At 36.9% G+C, this 17,195-nt stretch overlaps 2 protein-coding genes across 51 annotated transcripts in view; one reads left to right on the forward strand and one right to left on the reverse strand.

Annotated features, from left to right (window-relative positions):
- Window positions 1-1,082: 1,082 nt before the first annotated feature.
- Window positions 1,083-17,195, reverse strand: part of shot (dystonin-like protein short stop) — a 249,701-nt gene continuing 233,588 nt past the window's right edge. For 20 of the 50 annotated variants that reach the window (XM_089736075.1, XM_089736073.1, XM_089736066.1 and 17 more), the window contains 13 exons: window positions 16,852-17,023; window positions 16,255-16,372; window positions 15,078-15,187; window positions 14,580-14,702; window positions 13,833-13,950; window positions 7,447-7,658; window positions 6,906-7,066; window positions 6,721-6,827; window positions 6,189-6,348; window positions 5,696-5,764; window positions 4,574-4,933; window positions 3,260-3,352; window positions 1,083-2,669 (listed from right to left, as the gene is read on the reverse strand). In XM_089736075.1, coding sequence (XP_089592201.1) covers window positions 2,492-2,669; window positions 3,260-3,352; window positions 4,574-4,933; window positions 5,696-5,764; window positions 6,189-6,348; window positions 6,721-6,827; window positions 6,906-7,066; window positions 7,447-7,658; window positions 13,833-13,950; window positions 14,580-14,702; window positions 15,078-15,187; window positions 16,255-16,372; window positions 16,852-17,023 — 1,981 coding nt within the window. In that variant the 3' untranslated portion in view covers window positions 1,083-2,491. Of the gene's footprint in view, window positions 2,670-3,259; window positions 3,353-4,573; window positions 4,934-5,695; window positions 5,765-6,188; window positions 6,349-6,720; window positions 6,828-6,905; window positions 7,067-7,446; window positions 7,659-8,272; window positions 8,410-9,266; window positions 9,333-13,832; window positions 13,951-14,579; window positions 14,703-15,077; window positions 15,188-16,254; window positions 16,373-16,851; window positions 17,024-17,195 lie in introns of all 50 variants that reach the window. The other 30 variants (XM_089736078.1, XM_089736072.1, XM_089736079.1 and 27 more) reach the window with 14 other exon arrangements.
- Window positions 9,863-12,386, forward strand: wls (Wnt ligand secretion mediator). Its single transcript, XM_028173612.2, has one exon. The coding sequence runs from the start codon at window positions 10,022-10,024 to the stop codon at window positions 11,651-11,653; it is 1,632 nt and encodes a 543-aa protein (XP_028029413.2). The 5' UTR covers window positions 9,863-10,021; the 3' UTR covers window positions 11,654-12,386.

The raw sequence follows: 17,195 nt of genomic DNA on the forward strand, positions 1-17,195 counted from the left end.
TATCTCTCTTCTCTCGTGACGTCAGAGCTAACAGTTCGACTAGTTCTGCTACTGACGTTATCACGTAAAGCTATCGTAAACCGACTTTACAGACAACTAATTATTCTAATTATGTCCAACGGCAAAATTTTTTAGTAAAATAAAAACAAGCCTTTAAAGTTACCATACAAAATTAACTGATCATTTTAATTTACGCACTGTAAGTGAGCAGTGATAACGGTAGATTGAACGAAAAATAATATCCCCTTAAGGGTCTAAACATGAGTCTTCATTTTTTAAATATGTTCATAACACAGCTGACCATGTGGTATCGGTGTCGGGAAAGAAAAACACTACCCGTCTATGGTGTCGTAAAATGTGACTAAGAGATTTTTCAGGCACAGAAGCGCTTTCCACTATGCTTCGATAGCCAACCCACATGCCAAGTGTGTGGTATATGGCGAACCTTCAGAATCCATCTGAAGGTGGACGTATTTGGGCTAATGATTTTACTAAAGCAGATTACTAAAGCAGGAGTGAAAAAGAGGCATACGAACCAATTTTAACACTGATTGTGATAATTCGAAATTATTCTCCCCGAACACATTGGAATATTAAGGGCACCTGTGGTACCCTTTAAGCGGACTCTAGCACCTACGTTCCCCTAAAGTTCTCATTTGTAGGTCCGTAAAATGAGATTCATAAGCAAAGCGTTGACACCTTTGGTCTACTTTTTTTAATTAATTTAATTTAATTTAATTGTGACCTGGTAATAAGACCTTTAAGCAAAGTCTTACATTTTCGTAAATTCTGTTGTATTAGCTGAAGTGGAATTGAAATGAAGTTAATTAATTTGAAACTTTAATCAATTTGAACGAAATTATGTAAAACGTGATGAAATGCTAAACAGTTAATAAGCCATCGCTATTTTACATTTAAACTATAAATAAACAGAATAAAACAATTTTCAAACTTTACTCCCGGTGATCCCACTAAAGTAGGTATTCCCCTTTTACCTAAGGCTCTGTACCTGAGCCTTTTATTTCACAGCAAACGATTATACATTCACAGGAAATTATTAATGAAAAAAAAAAACAAACACGAGCCAAGATAATTGTTATTCTTTATTTGATATTGAAATCAATGTTATGAGATTTATTATTATTTAAAACAGTAGCTTTTCACGATCGTTATTTTATACAAAAAAAATATAAGCTTTCATAAATGATTTGCTTCGTTTTTATATTATAAAAACAACATTCGATTTAAACGAAATGACCAGATTAATAGTTTTTTTTTAATTTTATTTCTAAAAGTTTTATTACAGAGTCCGATTATAATCAACAGATATATACTTAAGTGACGGTTAACATTATAAATGAGAAAGATTACATAATATTAAAGCGCTTGTTTAACAATGTGAATGGTTAGCTTTTTTTTTATTTTACAGTAGTCGTTTCCCGACGTACTTTGCTAGCCATTTTATTAATGCGAATTTCGACACGATTGGCGTGATCGTGCCTGATGTCTAAAAGTATGGACTCCGTTGATTGTGCCAGAAACGCAATAGAACATACAAAATAATGTATACATTCAAGATAACTTTAATTCTTAAATTAAAGAAAACAAGAAAAAAAATGAATGAAAATGATGGGAAACATGATTGTGTATTACGCAAAAATGTAAAATATTCATAAATAAATTCTATTATATCACCTTAACGTATTGCCGATAATATTTTTAATAGGATCATTTCGAATACGTAATCTGGCGTTATCACGAAATCGAAACGGATCCAAAAAAAAAAAAACATTCACCGGCAATAACCTAGAGTCTCAATTAACAAAATGGTCCCTAAAGAAAATTATTCCACAAAAAAAAATTGTTTCAAGAAATCACACTTTCCTTCCCGTCTCCTTCACATCGAGACTTATACGTATCATAAAACATACACTAACAATTATGGCAACGTCGACAATAAATAAGAGACAAAGGGGAATTATACAAATCGACTTAATAAGGTATATAAAAAAAAAAACATTGTATGAACATAGAAAATAAAAAACAGCACAAAATAATTATTAGAACATTGAAATAATCCTGCAGTGCAACATTTGCATGTTCAGTAGAAAAAAATATGTATACAAGGCAACTAGTGCAGACTTCAAGTTTTATTACTAACGTCTATTACTTCTTAACTAAAAAGCCGCATCCGCGCGTATTACTTCGTTTTTTTTTTATTTATTTTTTTATTAAGCTTGGCTTAATCGGCGAATCGGTTAATAAATGTTAGTATAATTTTAATATAAATATATCATAATCGGCAATTGTTGCTATGCCGATGCCAGCCGCTCTGTTCTCGCACAAAGCCAATTAATATTAAACTATTATCGGTTTGAAGTTTCTTAGTGAGCGGCTCAAAAGCGTCAAAGCGACTTGCATTGCATAGATTACATCTGTCATCTGTCATTTCTCAGTCGCGTGTGTCGATGAGTTGTTTGTTTACGTTCGTTTACAATCGGAATGGTTCGCGTTTCTCTGTGGTTTTGGGCGTGGCGGGGGCGCGGCGGGCGGCGGGCGTCGCCGGCGTGCCGGACTCCGACGCGTCCGACGGCTTCCGCAGTAGACGAGACACCGCGGTCTGCTGTCCCGACCGCACCGGCGTCGTGCTGCCCGACGGAGTCCTTTGTCTGTTCACGATAAATCATTTCAAATTCACGTTTCATCAAACAAAGATAGACCCATGCAAACACTACATAACATAAAAAAACCAAACCAACACAATCACTACGGCCAATGTATGTGATTTCTATGTCCTGAAACTTTTGTCGCTCGAAATGTAATAGTAACTACCTCTAGAAAGATAAAACACAAAATTGCAAGTCAACTCCGACGCTGACTAGAAATTAAACACTTTAAAATTTTATTATCGCACTATGACAGATTATTTATAAAATTAAAATTGATGATGTTAATTATTCATTCATGCAGCATCACTGCTATCTATGACTTTTTTGCCATTGGTAAACTAAACTAACTCAACAGACAATTCAATTAAAAACAAAAACAGATTAAATGGGACTTGACAATTATACATTTTGATGTTAAGTGCTTTAGGATAAATTCCATTCTAAATCAATGAGAACACAACAATTTTTGTTTTCATTTATAAAATTAACTTAAAATTAAATCAAATTCCGAAATTTGTTAAGACTTTCATGACAAATGATTTATTTGTTTTCGTTACATTCGGGCGGTACAAAAAGCACTACAACATTACCTATTCAGAGTACTGTTAGTATGTTGATCCTTAAGGACTGGGATGCGACTTCGTCCAGGCGTTTGTAGATCGTTCGAAGTAAAAGACCCACTCCTATGATTGTTAGCGAGCAGACAGACACAGAATATTAGTAACAAGACGACAGATTAATACAAAGATTAAATGAGGCCTATTAAAATCAAAGACAGCTAAATCCAAGTCTGTCAAATATTCAGGTAAATTACAAAAATCGGCCCTAAACACGTCATTACGGATCCTCCCGGTCCATCGAAGTACTGCTCTTGCTAGGGCCAGTGTTAGCAACACTGCCGGTTTGAGAAGCTGAAATAACTGTTACGATATTCTTTCTTTTAAAGCAGATTTATAAAGAATGAGAATATTACTAATAATCTGAATTTTAAATGATAACACTTCGTTCATTAGTACTTAGTACAGAGTAAAAATAAAATTTTTGAACTGAATTTGTTAGAGAGTTAGCTGCATTTGTAATAACATGAAAACATTAAGGCGTTTAGCTGCCTTTGATTTTATAGGCCTCAAATATCTGTTTGTTGCAGATGTTATTAATTCAATTACAACAATCTTCCTAAGAAAAGTGAAATTTCCACATCGATATTAAGAAACGATAAAATTACGATGTATAATTCAAATAGCATTTGCAACATTAAGGCAGATATAACAAACATACATAAACAATAATAAGTGATGGTTTATTACCGACGTATCAAGATATTTACGAGAATGGAAATGCACATTTCAAATCCCAATAAATTGAAAAAAAAAAAATACATGTTTTGTTTTAAAGATTTTTTTATGTATTTCTTATAATTAATGGTGGTACTACTCGATACGTCGTAATAAACATAAGCTTCACACAGTTGTGCTGTCAGATCAGTATCGACTGACAGGAGTGTTAATGGAAGAATAATTATTTTAAAAGCGTGTAGGTGATTTGGTTTTCTAGCATAGCGTTTTATGATACACGTGACGCAGATTACGTTTATTAGAGTAATGTCATGTGTGAGGCATAAAATTTAATGTTATTCTAAGCTTTCCGTTCCCTTTAAAACTTCATTTAAAAATTGACATCAGGCAAAGCGGTTCTTGATGTATTGATGTGAAATGATTTGGTGCATGATTTCAAGACATAATACATGTGGTACGACGGTGAATGTAACGATGGATGGAGCCTTGCAGTTTTTTTTTGATGACAATGACAGTTGACAATTATAGTGACAATCAAAACTCATGTTTTTACAGAACAGCAGTCCAAATATCGAGCAAAACTGAAGCTTGCATTCTACTGGCTTGTACCATTTGGTGCCACGTTGAGTCGGCTTAGACGCTTCGCCGCTAGACTCGCTCATATTACTTTCGTATTCATTGTCACTCGTCATTCCAGATATGCTGAACAATGATGAGTCGTCTTCGGGACTCCTCTGCTCGGACTTCCTGGAGGGATCGAGGGAGGTAGGACTGGGCTCTTGAGAATTCTCACGGGAATTAGATTTTCTGGACAGTTTTAAACGTCTCTCGACTGAGGGAGTTCTCTGAGATCTATTGCCAACGTAAATAGGGATCTTGGTCGAGCCCTGAGTTTGGAATGCGGGATGATTGTGGGACAGTGACTTGGGATGTTCAGATGCCATGGAAGATGGCTGGGAATGCGTCGGGCTGTATTATATCCAATCCATTTTCGTATCGCATGGGGGAAGAAAAAATACATTAAGTCAACGTATGTATCGAGATTTCATATTGTAATATTAGTAAGAAACGAACATAACTCTGAGGTGAGTGTTAGGTATAGTAAAGACATGCTCTGTTTTCAATAGTTTCATTGGCGCACCCACCACCCGTGAATAGGCATTTGTCATTTCTTTGTTTAAACGATATGAATTACGGATATCTTCGAAATCGCATGATATTAAAGTGCTTCTCATGTCTCTGAAAGCGAAACGGCCCAAACGACACAAAATTTCCCCGAAAACCTTCGTAAAGCAGACGTGCTTCTCCAACGCTATGTATCTTAAATATTACAACCGAAATTTATTTTATCTTAATCTTTTGTCTCTGTAAGGTTAATTTATGATAAATAGTTATATATTTTTTTAAATTTATAATCAAAAAAATATATAAATTTTCTTAACTAATGTATTTAAAACAAAAACAAAATATTATTTGGTTAGATCGATTCTTATGAGAAGATTATTTTTCTTTCGCTCCAAAACGCTTGACACTGACAAGTCATTAAATGTCTGAACAAAACCTTTAATAACATGGTGGACGTTGACGTAACAAATTATCCAGACAACACAAACATAAAAAAAATATATTAAAGAGACAAAAGACCAACAAGACGAATTCACACGGAAGCTTTAAATTGCGGCCATAAAGATACACGTATATACAAAACAGTGCGTCAAACTCATTGTGTACCTCGCTAGGGGCGGCACGACCATCAGTGTCGGTATACTTGAGGTGCGATACATCCCTCCGCTAGAATACCTGTTCGGGCCCATCAGTTCCATCAAGTATAAATAACATAATACTTAACACATCTATAAACAGTCGCGTAATTTTTTTTTGTCAACCTATTTGCTTTATTTTATTTAGTAACAACTAAAGAGCTCAATGTTATCAACAAAAAAAAATATTTTTTTTTAATATAATGACAAAACAAAAGAGAAATTGTGATATTTAATATAACTCGAAATAACTGAGCGAACACCAGTGTTTGTTGTCAATTACGATTTTTTTTCCTGCTTTAAAAACGAACGAAAAAATTGTTTTTTTTTTTAATAATAAGGCACCTTAGAAAATGTTGCTTGATATGAAAAAAAAACTACCTATTGCTAGTACCCTCGAGGGGTAATGGTAGCTTCACCGGACGTTTGCTTGATAAATAAAGATCAAACTTTGTATAGCTCACCTTCCACTAGCCGGCGTCAGATAGCCGGTGGGCGTTCTCGGACGGGAACCGTTCGGTGTGCTAACTCCAAGCTTGCTTGCATTGGCGGCAGCACGCGCGATCGAAGTCTTCGTATTCGTGACTTTCCTCATAGGAATGCGGGACGGCGTTGTCGCATCGTCTATAGAAAAAAAAACTTGTTATATCACAATTCGACCATTGGAGCCGCGTACATAACCCAGCGGTGTAAAGCCCGAATCCCATTGTGCAAAAATGGCCCCGCTGTATGTAGTCAAGGGTATATATACAGGGTGTCGCAAGCGATGACGATAACCAGCATAGGGTTGAGGGTCCTCTTATGATGAGCCAGTAAAAAAAATCGGCGTTATACACAGTAATCAATACCCTAGTGTCATTTGATTACTAAATATTATATACTAGCGGGAGCGAAAATTTTCGACATTGTTTAGATTGTTTCGACATTGTTGTTTACAAGTTTTTAAATTGTATTGGCTGTATTATAGAATTCATGCTAAAAATGCCCTGTACAAACCTGTACTATCCAAGGATAAATTCGATCCATGTCTCGAAGGGGGTTTTGATCCTGCCCTCGATCCAGCTCGAGAACCGGGTCGAGATGTTCCCGGTGTCAAAGTGGACCTGTTTGATTTGAAACATAAAAGGTAATTTCATTTCTGGTATCCTTCGTAAAATGTTCAACTATGACCGAATACAAACCTCGGAACGCTGGGCTTCCTGTATCTTGTTCCAAGTCCGCTCGCCGCTTCGTTATCACTGAGCGAGTCTGGTGTTCCTGCACTCAACGAAGATCTGGAAGCGCGACCGGCCGCTCCCGCTCCAGCGGACATAGGCACGGATCGAGCTGTTCTTTCCCTCACCTGTATCATAATACAATCATTACGTATTCTCTTCTACTCCCCGTTAAAACGGCAAAATAAAAATAAAAAACAGCCAGAAAATTTAGGATGATGAAGATTTACTGTTATTATCAACTAACATAGATATTATAGTAAGTTATCTTGGGTATGATATGAATGAAAGCAATGTCAAACGGAACACCTTTATTACGAATCGATACGTATTGCATGCTAACTAAATAACTTCACAAACGATACTCCTATGTATCTGTTACTACAACAAAACAAAAGACATCCCACACAAAATAAAAATAAAAAAAACATCGAAACCTAGTTATTGACTTGTTAGTGAACGACGGATCTAAATCAATCATTTCACTTCCATGTAACTAAATCATTACCCAATGGTATCCTGGAGATGGTTGGTATCCGTGATGGTGTGTATAATGATGGGCACCCGGCGTCGTGGAGCCCTGAGATCTTGAATGGCCGTAAATGAACGCCTGCTTTGTGCCATGTGTAGAACCGACGTGAAGTGGATATGAGCACGGGAGCTCTTCCCGCTGTCTCAAAGCCTCAAATATAGGCCTCAACTGCTCCATAAATTCTTCAGCTAAACGTACCAATGCAAAACCGGGAAGCTCATTAAGGACAGCGAATATCTCCGTAACGAAAAAAGCTCAAGGTTTTTTTTCCCTTTCATAGTGCCAATCGTTTTCTCCGGAACGCGCGCGAAAACTGGTCATTTTATTATTTGTCCACACGAAAAACAACGGTACGCGATTTGTTTTATGAAATACGAAGGACGGGAGGATCTTTGGGATGGGATGGCTTATACTGTACCGTCTGTATGCCATATTGTGCAACCTCTCCAATGCAGTGATTCAATGGAAACTAACAAACAACACCAAGAACTACACGAGCCTGTGCTTCGATGCAATAGCATGACCACAACAATGCAATACGACAAAACGCTACGAGCTCAACACATGCGTACTCACGACAAATAAATCTCCTATGTGAACAGCGTTATCCACATACAAGTGCATAAAAAATAAAAAACAAAGCAAAAACTTAAAAACCCAAACCGATTGCTCCCTCCAACAACTACGGTGCGCTCTATGGTACTGGTGCGGTCTTAGAAACTAATTGCTATCCTGTAGGGGAACAAAAAAATGGGCGGAATATATGTATATATAAAAAAAAACTGGCGTTTATATTACTTACCTTCGTGATGGGTCCGGTTGATGGAGGAGTATTTGTGTTAGAGCGAGGCGTACGCGGCCTGAACGCTGCCATGCTCTGGGATACACCGTCAGCCAAAATAAACTGTTCCCGCAGTTCGATGTTGGTGCGTCCCTTGGCTGCATGCGGCGGCGTCCGGTGCGTAGATTTGCAAAGGGGGCAGGACGGAGTAGGATTAAAGAAAACCGTTAGGTAAAAGGAGAACAGGAACGAACACCAAAGTGTTGAATTACGGGACAGCGTGCAGCGGTAAAGGAGAAAAGAAAAAAAAACAACAAAAAAAATCAGAAAACATCAAACATAAACAAACAAAAAGGGGGAGTCCACAATTAAGTGCAGTTAGGAATAGGAATTGTAAAGTACAATTAGTATATTCTCTCACCAAAACTATGCTTTTATATAAACCAAAGGCAGTTTCTTTTAAATGTACGTTATTAAAATTTATATACAAATACCACACACTATCAAAGCATCGTTTGTTCAAAATGGTAGTTTTTCATTTACATAAAACTGTTCACACTAACATATCAAAAAGTGGACTGTATGTTCTGTATGCCTTTGCTTCATATGTATTGCGTAATTAGTAACTATTTATACAAATGTAAAAAAAATCTATGCAAATAAACTCCATCATCATGCCAGTTAAGCCACCATTAAGCAGATTACTTATAAAATATTTGTATTTCCCTTTAATATTGTAATGAAAATTTCATATATTAAACTGTTGTCCAAGTTTAGTTTATCTACATATTGATAGTTCTGATACATAATATAATACAGGCTATTTATACGATGGCACCAAACATGTATAATTGCATAAATTCAAAGAGTAGCATAAACTTCATTCATATTGCAAAAAAAGCCACACCAAAATATAGCGTTCTGCATCGGAACCATTTTTTTTATATGTGATTACTAGCGTATGTTATAAGTTTTTTTTTATAAACTAGGTACCGATACAGATCGTATTTCGTACCGAGCGGGCAACAAGCTTCATGCTGCTCTGGCTTGCTCGGATCAGGCAACGGTAGCACTAATGACACTACTTTATGTAAGGGAGGTTTCATAGGAATAACCGAAAATAATTAAACAAATTTTCAAAAGGGTCAAAGGATAAAGGTTGGACAAAGCAAATACGAATTAGTAAATTAGTAGCAACATTAAATTTATAATCGTGAACGCAATGCTTACTTTAGCCGAACTAGCTTTTGTTTCATAGTTGCAATGTAATGAAGAAAAGTGAATTCACAAGTGGTGTAAGGTAAACAATGAAATATTACAGTTTCCTGAACGTGAGATTGTTTTTTGTTTGTAGTGTATATGCTATCAACCATTTTAAAACATAAGGTTGATTTAATTAAGTAGTATGGCAGCCCTGTCTTTAAAACCAAAAAACAATTAGCGGTAGAAATAGGCAAGACGGTATCTCCGAACCGCCATATCACCAGATCGCGTAAAAATTTTTGAAAAAAAAAGATCGTCTATAAGAATATTATTTTAACACCTCTGATCGAATCGCGGACATAATAACATTTTTAATTTTCAGCATTATTGGTAGTTCGTTATTCCGTTGGTAGCTGGCAACACTGAGTACTGCGCATGTCAAAAACATCGCATCGACACGAAAAAAAAGAAAACACGAACAATGGAATTCGCCGCCGGTCGATTTTAAGTTCGAGGGCTGAGTCAGTTTCGTCTTATTACGTGTTCAAATGAATCAACATCTTCAAGATGACTGGGACGATAATTGAGAATTTGAGTGGTCGAAAATTAGCTGTGTTAGTTACGTTTCTACTGTTGTGTCAATTAACATGTTTTTTGATTGGCGGCTTGGTCGCACCCATGCCAGCTAACGCCCAAATGATGATCGCTACCGTATGCAAGGATACGACAACTGTGAAAAATGATACGACAAAGTGGTTTTACAATCGCGGGAAGGGCGCCTGCCAGAACATTGGCCTCGAGAATTTACACCATGACCTTTCCGAAACGGACTTCGTTTTCGCCTTTCAAATGCCGTTACCGCGCGAAAACATGATTCTAGACTATTCGAGATGGCAGCAGAATCTCATCGGTGTGCTCCAAATCGACATCAAATATCATTCTTTGATGGAAATTCAGCCTCGCAGTGTAATAACGATCGACGCGCGCATGGCATACAGAAACAAAGGAGACCCCGAAGAACAATGGAGGCTATACACTCGGTCTGTTGAGAAACGTAATTTAGACTGTGACATAGAAATAAAAAGTGAACATCATTTGTACAACTGCTCAGCTATGCCCCTCTTTGAGTTAGGGTCTTTGTTCCATGACTATTATTTACTAAACATAAGACTTCCCGTTGAAACCCCAGATATGAACTCGCACATTGGACACATCCATGACATGTCGCTGATTGTTATCAATCAAAATGGTGGCTTCACCAAAGTTTGGGTTTCACTGAAGTCAGTTTTCTTCCCTAGTATCGTTGCTATACTTGTTTGGTTTTGGAGAAGAATACATATGTTGCAGCGCAAGCCAGTTCTGTTAGAAAAGATGCTGTTAAGCTTAGGCTTAGCTCTTTGTTTATTGAATATGCCACTGGAATACCTCACCTTGTATTTCGATTTACCATTCATGCTTTTACTTGGAGATATAAGACAAGGAATTTTCTATTCAATGTTGTTCTCATTTTGGTTAGTATTTGCCGGAGAACACATGCTGATACAAGATACATCAACACAAAGTTCTCTTAAGCAATATTGGCGACATTTAAGTGCAGTTGCGACAGGCTGTGCATCCTTATTCATTTTTGATATGTGCGAGAGAGGAATGCAACTAAGGAATCCCTTTTACTCAATCTGGGTCACTGACATTGGCACTAATCTAGCTCTGACATTTATCATTTTGGCTGGAATATCGACTGGCATTTATTTCCTATTCTTGTGCTACATGATTTGGCAAGTTTTCATCAATATATCTCACAAGCGGCAGTCTTTACCGACCATGTGCTCTGTGAGGCGTTTGCATTATGAAGGCATTATATATCGTTTCAAATTTCTGATGCTGGCTACATTGCTGTGTGCTGCACTGACTATAATAGGATTTACATTGGGACAAGTTGCTGAAGGTCAATGGAAATGGGACGAGAACATTGAATTGGAGTATACTTCAGCATTTTTCACTGGAGTTTATGGAATGTGGAACATCTACATATTTGCATTGTTGGTTTTGTATGCTCCGAGTCACAAGCAATGGCCAGCCGTTGAGGATACATCTGATACACAGAATTTGAGCGAGGAAATTGAATTTACTCCATTGCAGGAGCGGTCTAGTGAGATTTCATCTCTCACTTCATTCCTTAAAAAGGCAACTATTGATTGAGCTTTGAATTACAGCTTTTATACTTTTGTTTGCTTTGTACTATTGTGATTTAAAATGACTGATTTTTCATACTAATTTTTTTAACAAAAATTATGTTTCACTTATGTACTCTTTTCATATTAAACATTTCTAATAATATAAGTACCTATTAAAATAATATTTTTGTTTAAGAACTTATTAAACTTTGCAAAAATCGTTCAATCCTTAGATTTGTATAATCAAATATATAATGTGTAATCAATATTTAATCTTATCTCTTGCTAGTTAAAACTTAGTTTTCAAGCAATAGTTTTAAAATGTAGACTTATGGTGTATTCAAATTTAGTGTTGAGCTGATTCATTCTTGAGATTATGAACAGGTTTCAAGGCACTTATACTGTAGACTAAATAATCATTTCCCTAAATAGATTATGGCGTAGGCGTGTTCTCATTTTACTTAACTGTGATATGTTTTTTTTAAATGTAAGTCTGCCAATTATTATACTTATGTTTTTTTAGAAACATGTTTACATAAAAACATGATGTGTTTTAAGCTTGCCATGATTATTCTTATAGTGTGTGTACTTAATATTAATATTTTTTAACTTATGCATTTATGAAAACAGTATTGATAGTTATGTAAGGAAAACTACTGTTGCCAGCTACTTCATTAGGTATTTCGTGAGTTTTGTAGTTATTGATATAGTATTATAACCATTTGTACCCGTAATAAATGTGTTTTAAAATTATAAAATTACTGGTTTTGTTATTTGGACACGTTTTTAATTATTATTTTTAGTCATTAACGAATATTAGTAACCCAAGTTTCAGGGTGTTAACACTTCCCGACACGTTTTGATTGACACTTTGAATAATAAATAGGTAATAAGTTACTTTTGGTACATTTTGAAATTTGAACCTTAATGTTGGTTCATACAATTAAAAAAAAAACGGCTTTTTCAATGCTTTTCAGATCAAAGCAGCGCAAAAGTCGTTATAAAATTTGAAAAACGCAAGTTGGCACCTTAAGTAAATGATCAGAGTATTGGTATTATGCGAAAATGTAACAGTACACGTCATGTACATTATAAAAAAATAAATATTTGAAAACATCAGAACACGGCCAACTTGATTTTTAGATACCTAAATTGTAAAATGAAATTGTTATTCGGAAATGTGAATGCGAAATTGCATTAGAAAAAGCTTTGGAAATTAGAAAAAAATTATGGAAAGTACCACTTATGAGATGAAACGCCATAGTAAAAATTTATGATCTATCCAAATATTAATCATATGAACTACAAGAATTACTATTGAATGAGAATGACATTTTCATTTTACAATTTATAATTTAAGTTTCTTACATTTAAACTTATTTGTTATACATTTATTCTTTTTATTTGTTGAGAAACCACAAAAATTTAATATCAATATTAATGTCATAATATAATTTACTTCAGGGCAAATTGTAAGTTTTTCAATTTGTTGTAATTAAATATAAATGTATAACAAATATGCACAAACATGATTTACCATTAGGTTTAAAGTTTATAAATTCATCTGAATTTCATTTATGACATATAAAGGATTTATTATTATAATACAAAATATTTTATACAGTGCTTGTTAGATTATAGATTTGCACAGGTGATGCACTTTAAGGAGGATTTTGTTTGTTTTTAAAAATAATTTAATTGTTGCATTCTTTAAAGTCGTTTAATGAAATTTTAAGTTAAATAAATTTATTTCAATTCATCCCAGTTCCTGACGTAATTATAACTTAATTTTTTTTATTAATTTAAAATTTAACTTTTTAGGGGAATTCCGTCTTGTTTTGTCACAAGTCAAATATACCTTATTAAGATTTAGGGACACCAGTAGAGAAAAATCATTGTTTTCCTTAGGGTACAACGACCGACGATGCACTGGCTTTAAAGTTCAGTTCAGTTAAGTTCTAGCTTCAGGCTGTTTTTTTAGTTCATTGTGAGCTGACTGGCACTAGCATGAGCTATTTAACGAGTAAAATTTGGCCCTTTATTCTCATTAGGCAAGCACAGCCTTTTACCATCTGTATATATTAAAACCCACAAAATTCTGTTATTCAAAACTAATACGGATTTGTCCCAAAATTGGGGCCAACGGTGAATCATGTTTGTCTTAGAGAATGCTCCAACATCTGGGAGCTCAGCGTCGCACTTACCTCTGCAGGGATCGTTCTTCACGAGGAACTCGTCGAGCGCGACCCAGCCCCCTCCGACCCTCACCATGACGGTGGAGCGGAGGATACGGACTAGACGCAGTTTCTGGGAGTCCCCGAACTGTACCGGACAATTATTTGATAGGGTGGGGGATTGTTTCGAAACTCCTTTGCATTTTTGTTAATTGACCTAGCTTATAAATTGGCTTTAACTTTATCTGTGTTTCTTGAGCTAACAGTTACCACTTAAGTTATTGGCTGTTTATATAAAATAACAACAACAAATCAATGTAAAGGAATGTAATTTGAATATTCTGAAGAATAGGAAATTTAACAAAATTTGAAATTGTTCTAATACTTTTCGGTCAATTGACTAGTAGCCGGAAGTCAACATTATTTTTTGACTTGTGTCCTTGGTAGCAATATCCTTCATTTTTTACGTAAACAGACCCTGTATAACGGCGAAAGAGCAAGGTACTATGGTTTTACACACATGCTTACACATATTGTATTTATTACTTGATCAAATCAGTTGATACTCAAAATTATGCTTAAATATTTGAATATCAAATATTTGAGATTAAATATTGTAAACACATCCTGTATTACTAGAGTAAATAAATGATTACTAATAATTATTGAACACGATTAAAAAATATTTTTGATGCTTCAGAAAATTAATTCAAAAATAAATAGATGTGTTCTTGAATATTATGTTTAGAGAAAAGTTGTTTATAAGTAAGCACTCACCCTGTATTTCCCTTCTCCGACCTGGAACACGCGGAACTTCTGTCGGCACGTGCACAGCATCACGAGTCGCTTCACCTCGTCGTGAATTTTGTCCGCATCGGTCGGGGGTCCGCGGCGTTCCACCTTCAAACGAATTGATGCTTTAACTCATACGATATAAGAGCGAATTTAGCATGATTATTTATTTTAAGTATTAAAAAAGCAAGTCTGTGTATGTATGTATATATATATGTGTGTGTATTTGTATGTATATATATTGTTTTGTATCTTGTAATATACATATATTATTATATGTAATGTTTACTATATGCACTAGGTTTGTGTTTCTAATTCTTCTTTCCTTTTGCGGGCCTACTGGAAGAGATTTCAACATGAAATAAGTAGTGCCCTTGTACTCTGTCTTTTTGTCGTGTTCTTCTAACAGCTGTGTGTACAAAATATATTAAATAAATAAAAGTCTATATAGTTATTCGAGACCATATCTAATTATATACGAACCCAGTCAGGGCGAAGCGCCGCAATGAACTCCTCCCAGTCGATGAGGCCGCTACCGTTCCTGTCGAACAGATCCGCCACGGCGCCCATCTCCAGCCGGGATGTGTCGAATTCTGGTTACGAAAAGAAAGAATTGAATTTCGTGACATGGTGATGCGAAATTATTCGCTTCAAATAATTTCTAAAATTCGCATAACACGATTGATACAGAAATTCAAAAATACCAAAGAATATAATGTGAGATTTTTTTTACTGCTTAGATGGGTGGACGAGCTCACAGCCCACCTGGTGTTAGATGGTTACTGGAGCCCATAGACATCTACAACGCAAATGCGCCACCTACCTTGAGATATAAGCTCTAAAGTCTCAAGTATAGTTACAACGGCTGCCCCGCCCTTCAAACCGAAACGCATTACTGCTTCACGGCAGAAATGGGCAGGATGGTGGTACCTACCCGTGCGGACTCACAAGAGGTCCTACCACCAGTAACAAAAAGAAATAGAGAGTAACCCAGAGAATTGGGTCAGAACGAAAACAGACCGTTCTCGAAATGTCTACAGAATGTGGATATAACAGCATCATATAAAAAGAACTGGTTATAGTAATACCACAATCCTGGCTATTTCTGCCGCAAATCGGTAATTTCAGTTCCAAGGGCGGTGGTGGTACGTTACTGGTGGTAGGACCTCGTGAAGTCCGCGCGGGTAGATACCACCGCCCTGCGTATTTCTGCCGTGAAGCAGTAATGCGTTTCGGTTTGAAGGGTGCGGCAGCCATTGTAACTATACTGAGACCTTAGAACTCATGTCTTTTTTTTATAGCCCTTGTAGGCAGACGAGCATACGGCCCATTTGATGGTTACCGTCGCCCACGGAGTTCAGCAATGCCAGGAGGAGAACCAAGCCGGTACCTACCGTTGCCGCTGCTGTCTCAAGGTGGGTGGCGGCATTTACGTTGTAGATGTCTATGGGCTCCTGTAAGTACTTAACACCAGTTGGGCTGTTATCTCGTCCACCCATATATGCAATAAATAAAAAAAGCCGTCACACTACAGAATTCATACTTCAAGATCATGTCTTATGTCGATGAAGGGTTTCGCGTTGTCACGCCGCAGTCCCGGCGCCAGATCGCGGCGCCGGGTCGGATCGGAAGTCTGCACGTCAGTCACTAAAGTACTCACTGGTGTTGACGATGCCATCGATGAACTCGTTCCTCGGTATCAGCCCGTTGTTGTCCTTGTCCATTTTACGGAAGAGATCTGTCAGGCGGGACTTCTTGTGGTTCATGAACTTGAGGAACTGGTGGATATGAGATAAAAAATTTTAAGTTAAAAATTAATTATATATCTGCTTGTCTGTCTTGCCTGTTTGGGACTGTGGCTATGTGTTTGTTTGATTTTGATTCGAACCGTATAGCCACGGCTCAAATTAAGACGGGCCTTAGAATATTTTTGGAACGAAGGTCCTTATGGGACGATGCGGAGGGGTACCCCCCAATCGGGAAACAGGCTCATGGTACATCTCAACGGTGATATTTGATATTTGTTACATATCCTGCAGGCCTCCGTCTTGGATAAGTCACATGGGGACCGTTGAGATGTACCGATAGCTTGTTCACGTATGTGATTCAATTTTTTTTATTGCCCTTGTAGGCAGACGAGCATACGGCCCACCTGATGGTGAGTGAGTGGTTACCATCGCCCATGGACTTCAGCAATGCCAGGGACAGAGCCAAGCCGCTGCCTACCGCTTAGCCATTAACCAAGTGAGGTTCGTACCCTCTTCCTCCAGTCGTCCCAGCTGAAGTTGGAGACGCGCTGAAGTTCCTTGAGATGGGCGAGACGCTCATGCAGCCTCCGCTGGCGCTCCCAGGCGAGCAGCCACACGTTGCGCCACCTGTCCCACAGCTGCTTCACGCGGGGCGATCTGAACTCCGGCTCTGCACCTTTGCTGTTTGAGCATAGAACTTGTTGAGTCTCTATATCGGGCATGGAGTTATAAGACACGTGTTCAGTTAAGTGACTAACGTATATTGGGATTACAACGTTTTTTTTTTTCGGGCCGTGGGCCGAACCTCCTACGAGGTCCCCGCGCATAAAGGGCGGGGTATGTGAGACTCAAC

The sequence above is a fragment of the Bombyx mandarina genome, chromosome 20 (genome assembly GCF_030267445.1).
Source record: "Bombyx mandarina strain Sakado chromosome 20, ASM3026744v2".
Lineage (NCBI taxonomy): Eukaryota > Metazoa > Arthropoda > Insecta > Lepidoptera > Bombycidae > Bombyx > Bombyx mandarina.

Coding starts and splice junctions, on each gene's coding strand:
- wls (XM_028173612.2), top strand. CDS start 10,022: ATGACTGGGACGATAATTGAGAATTTGAGTGGTCGAAAATTAGCTGTG.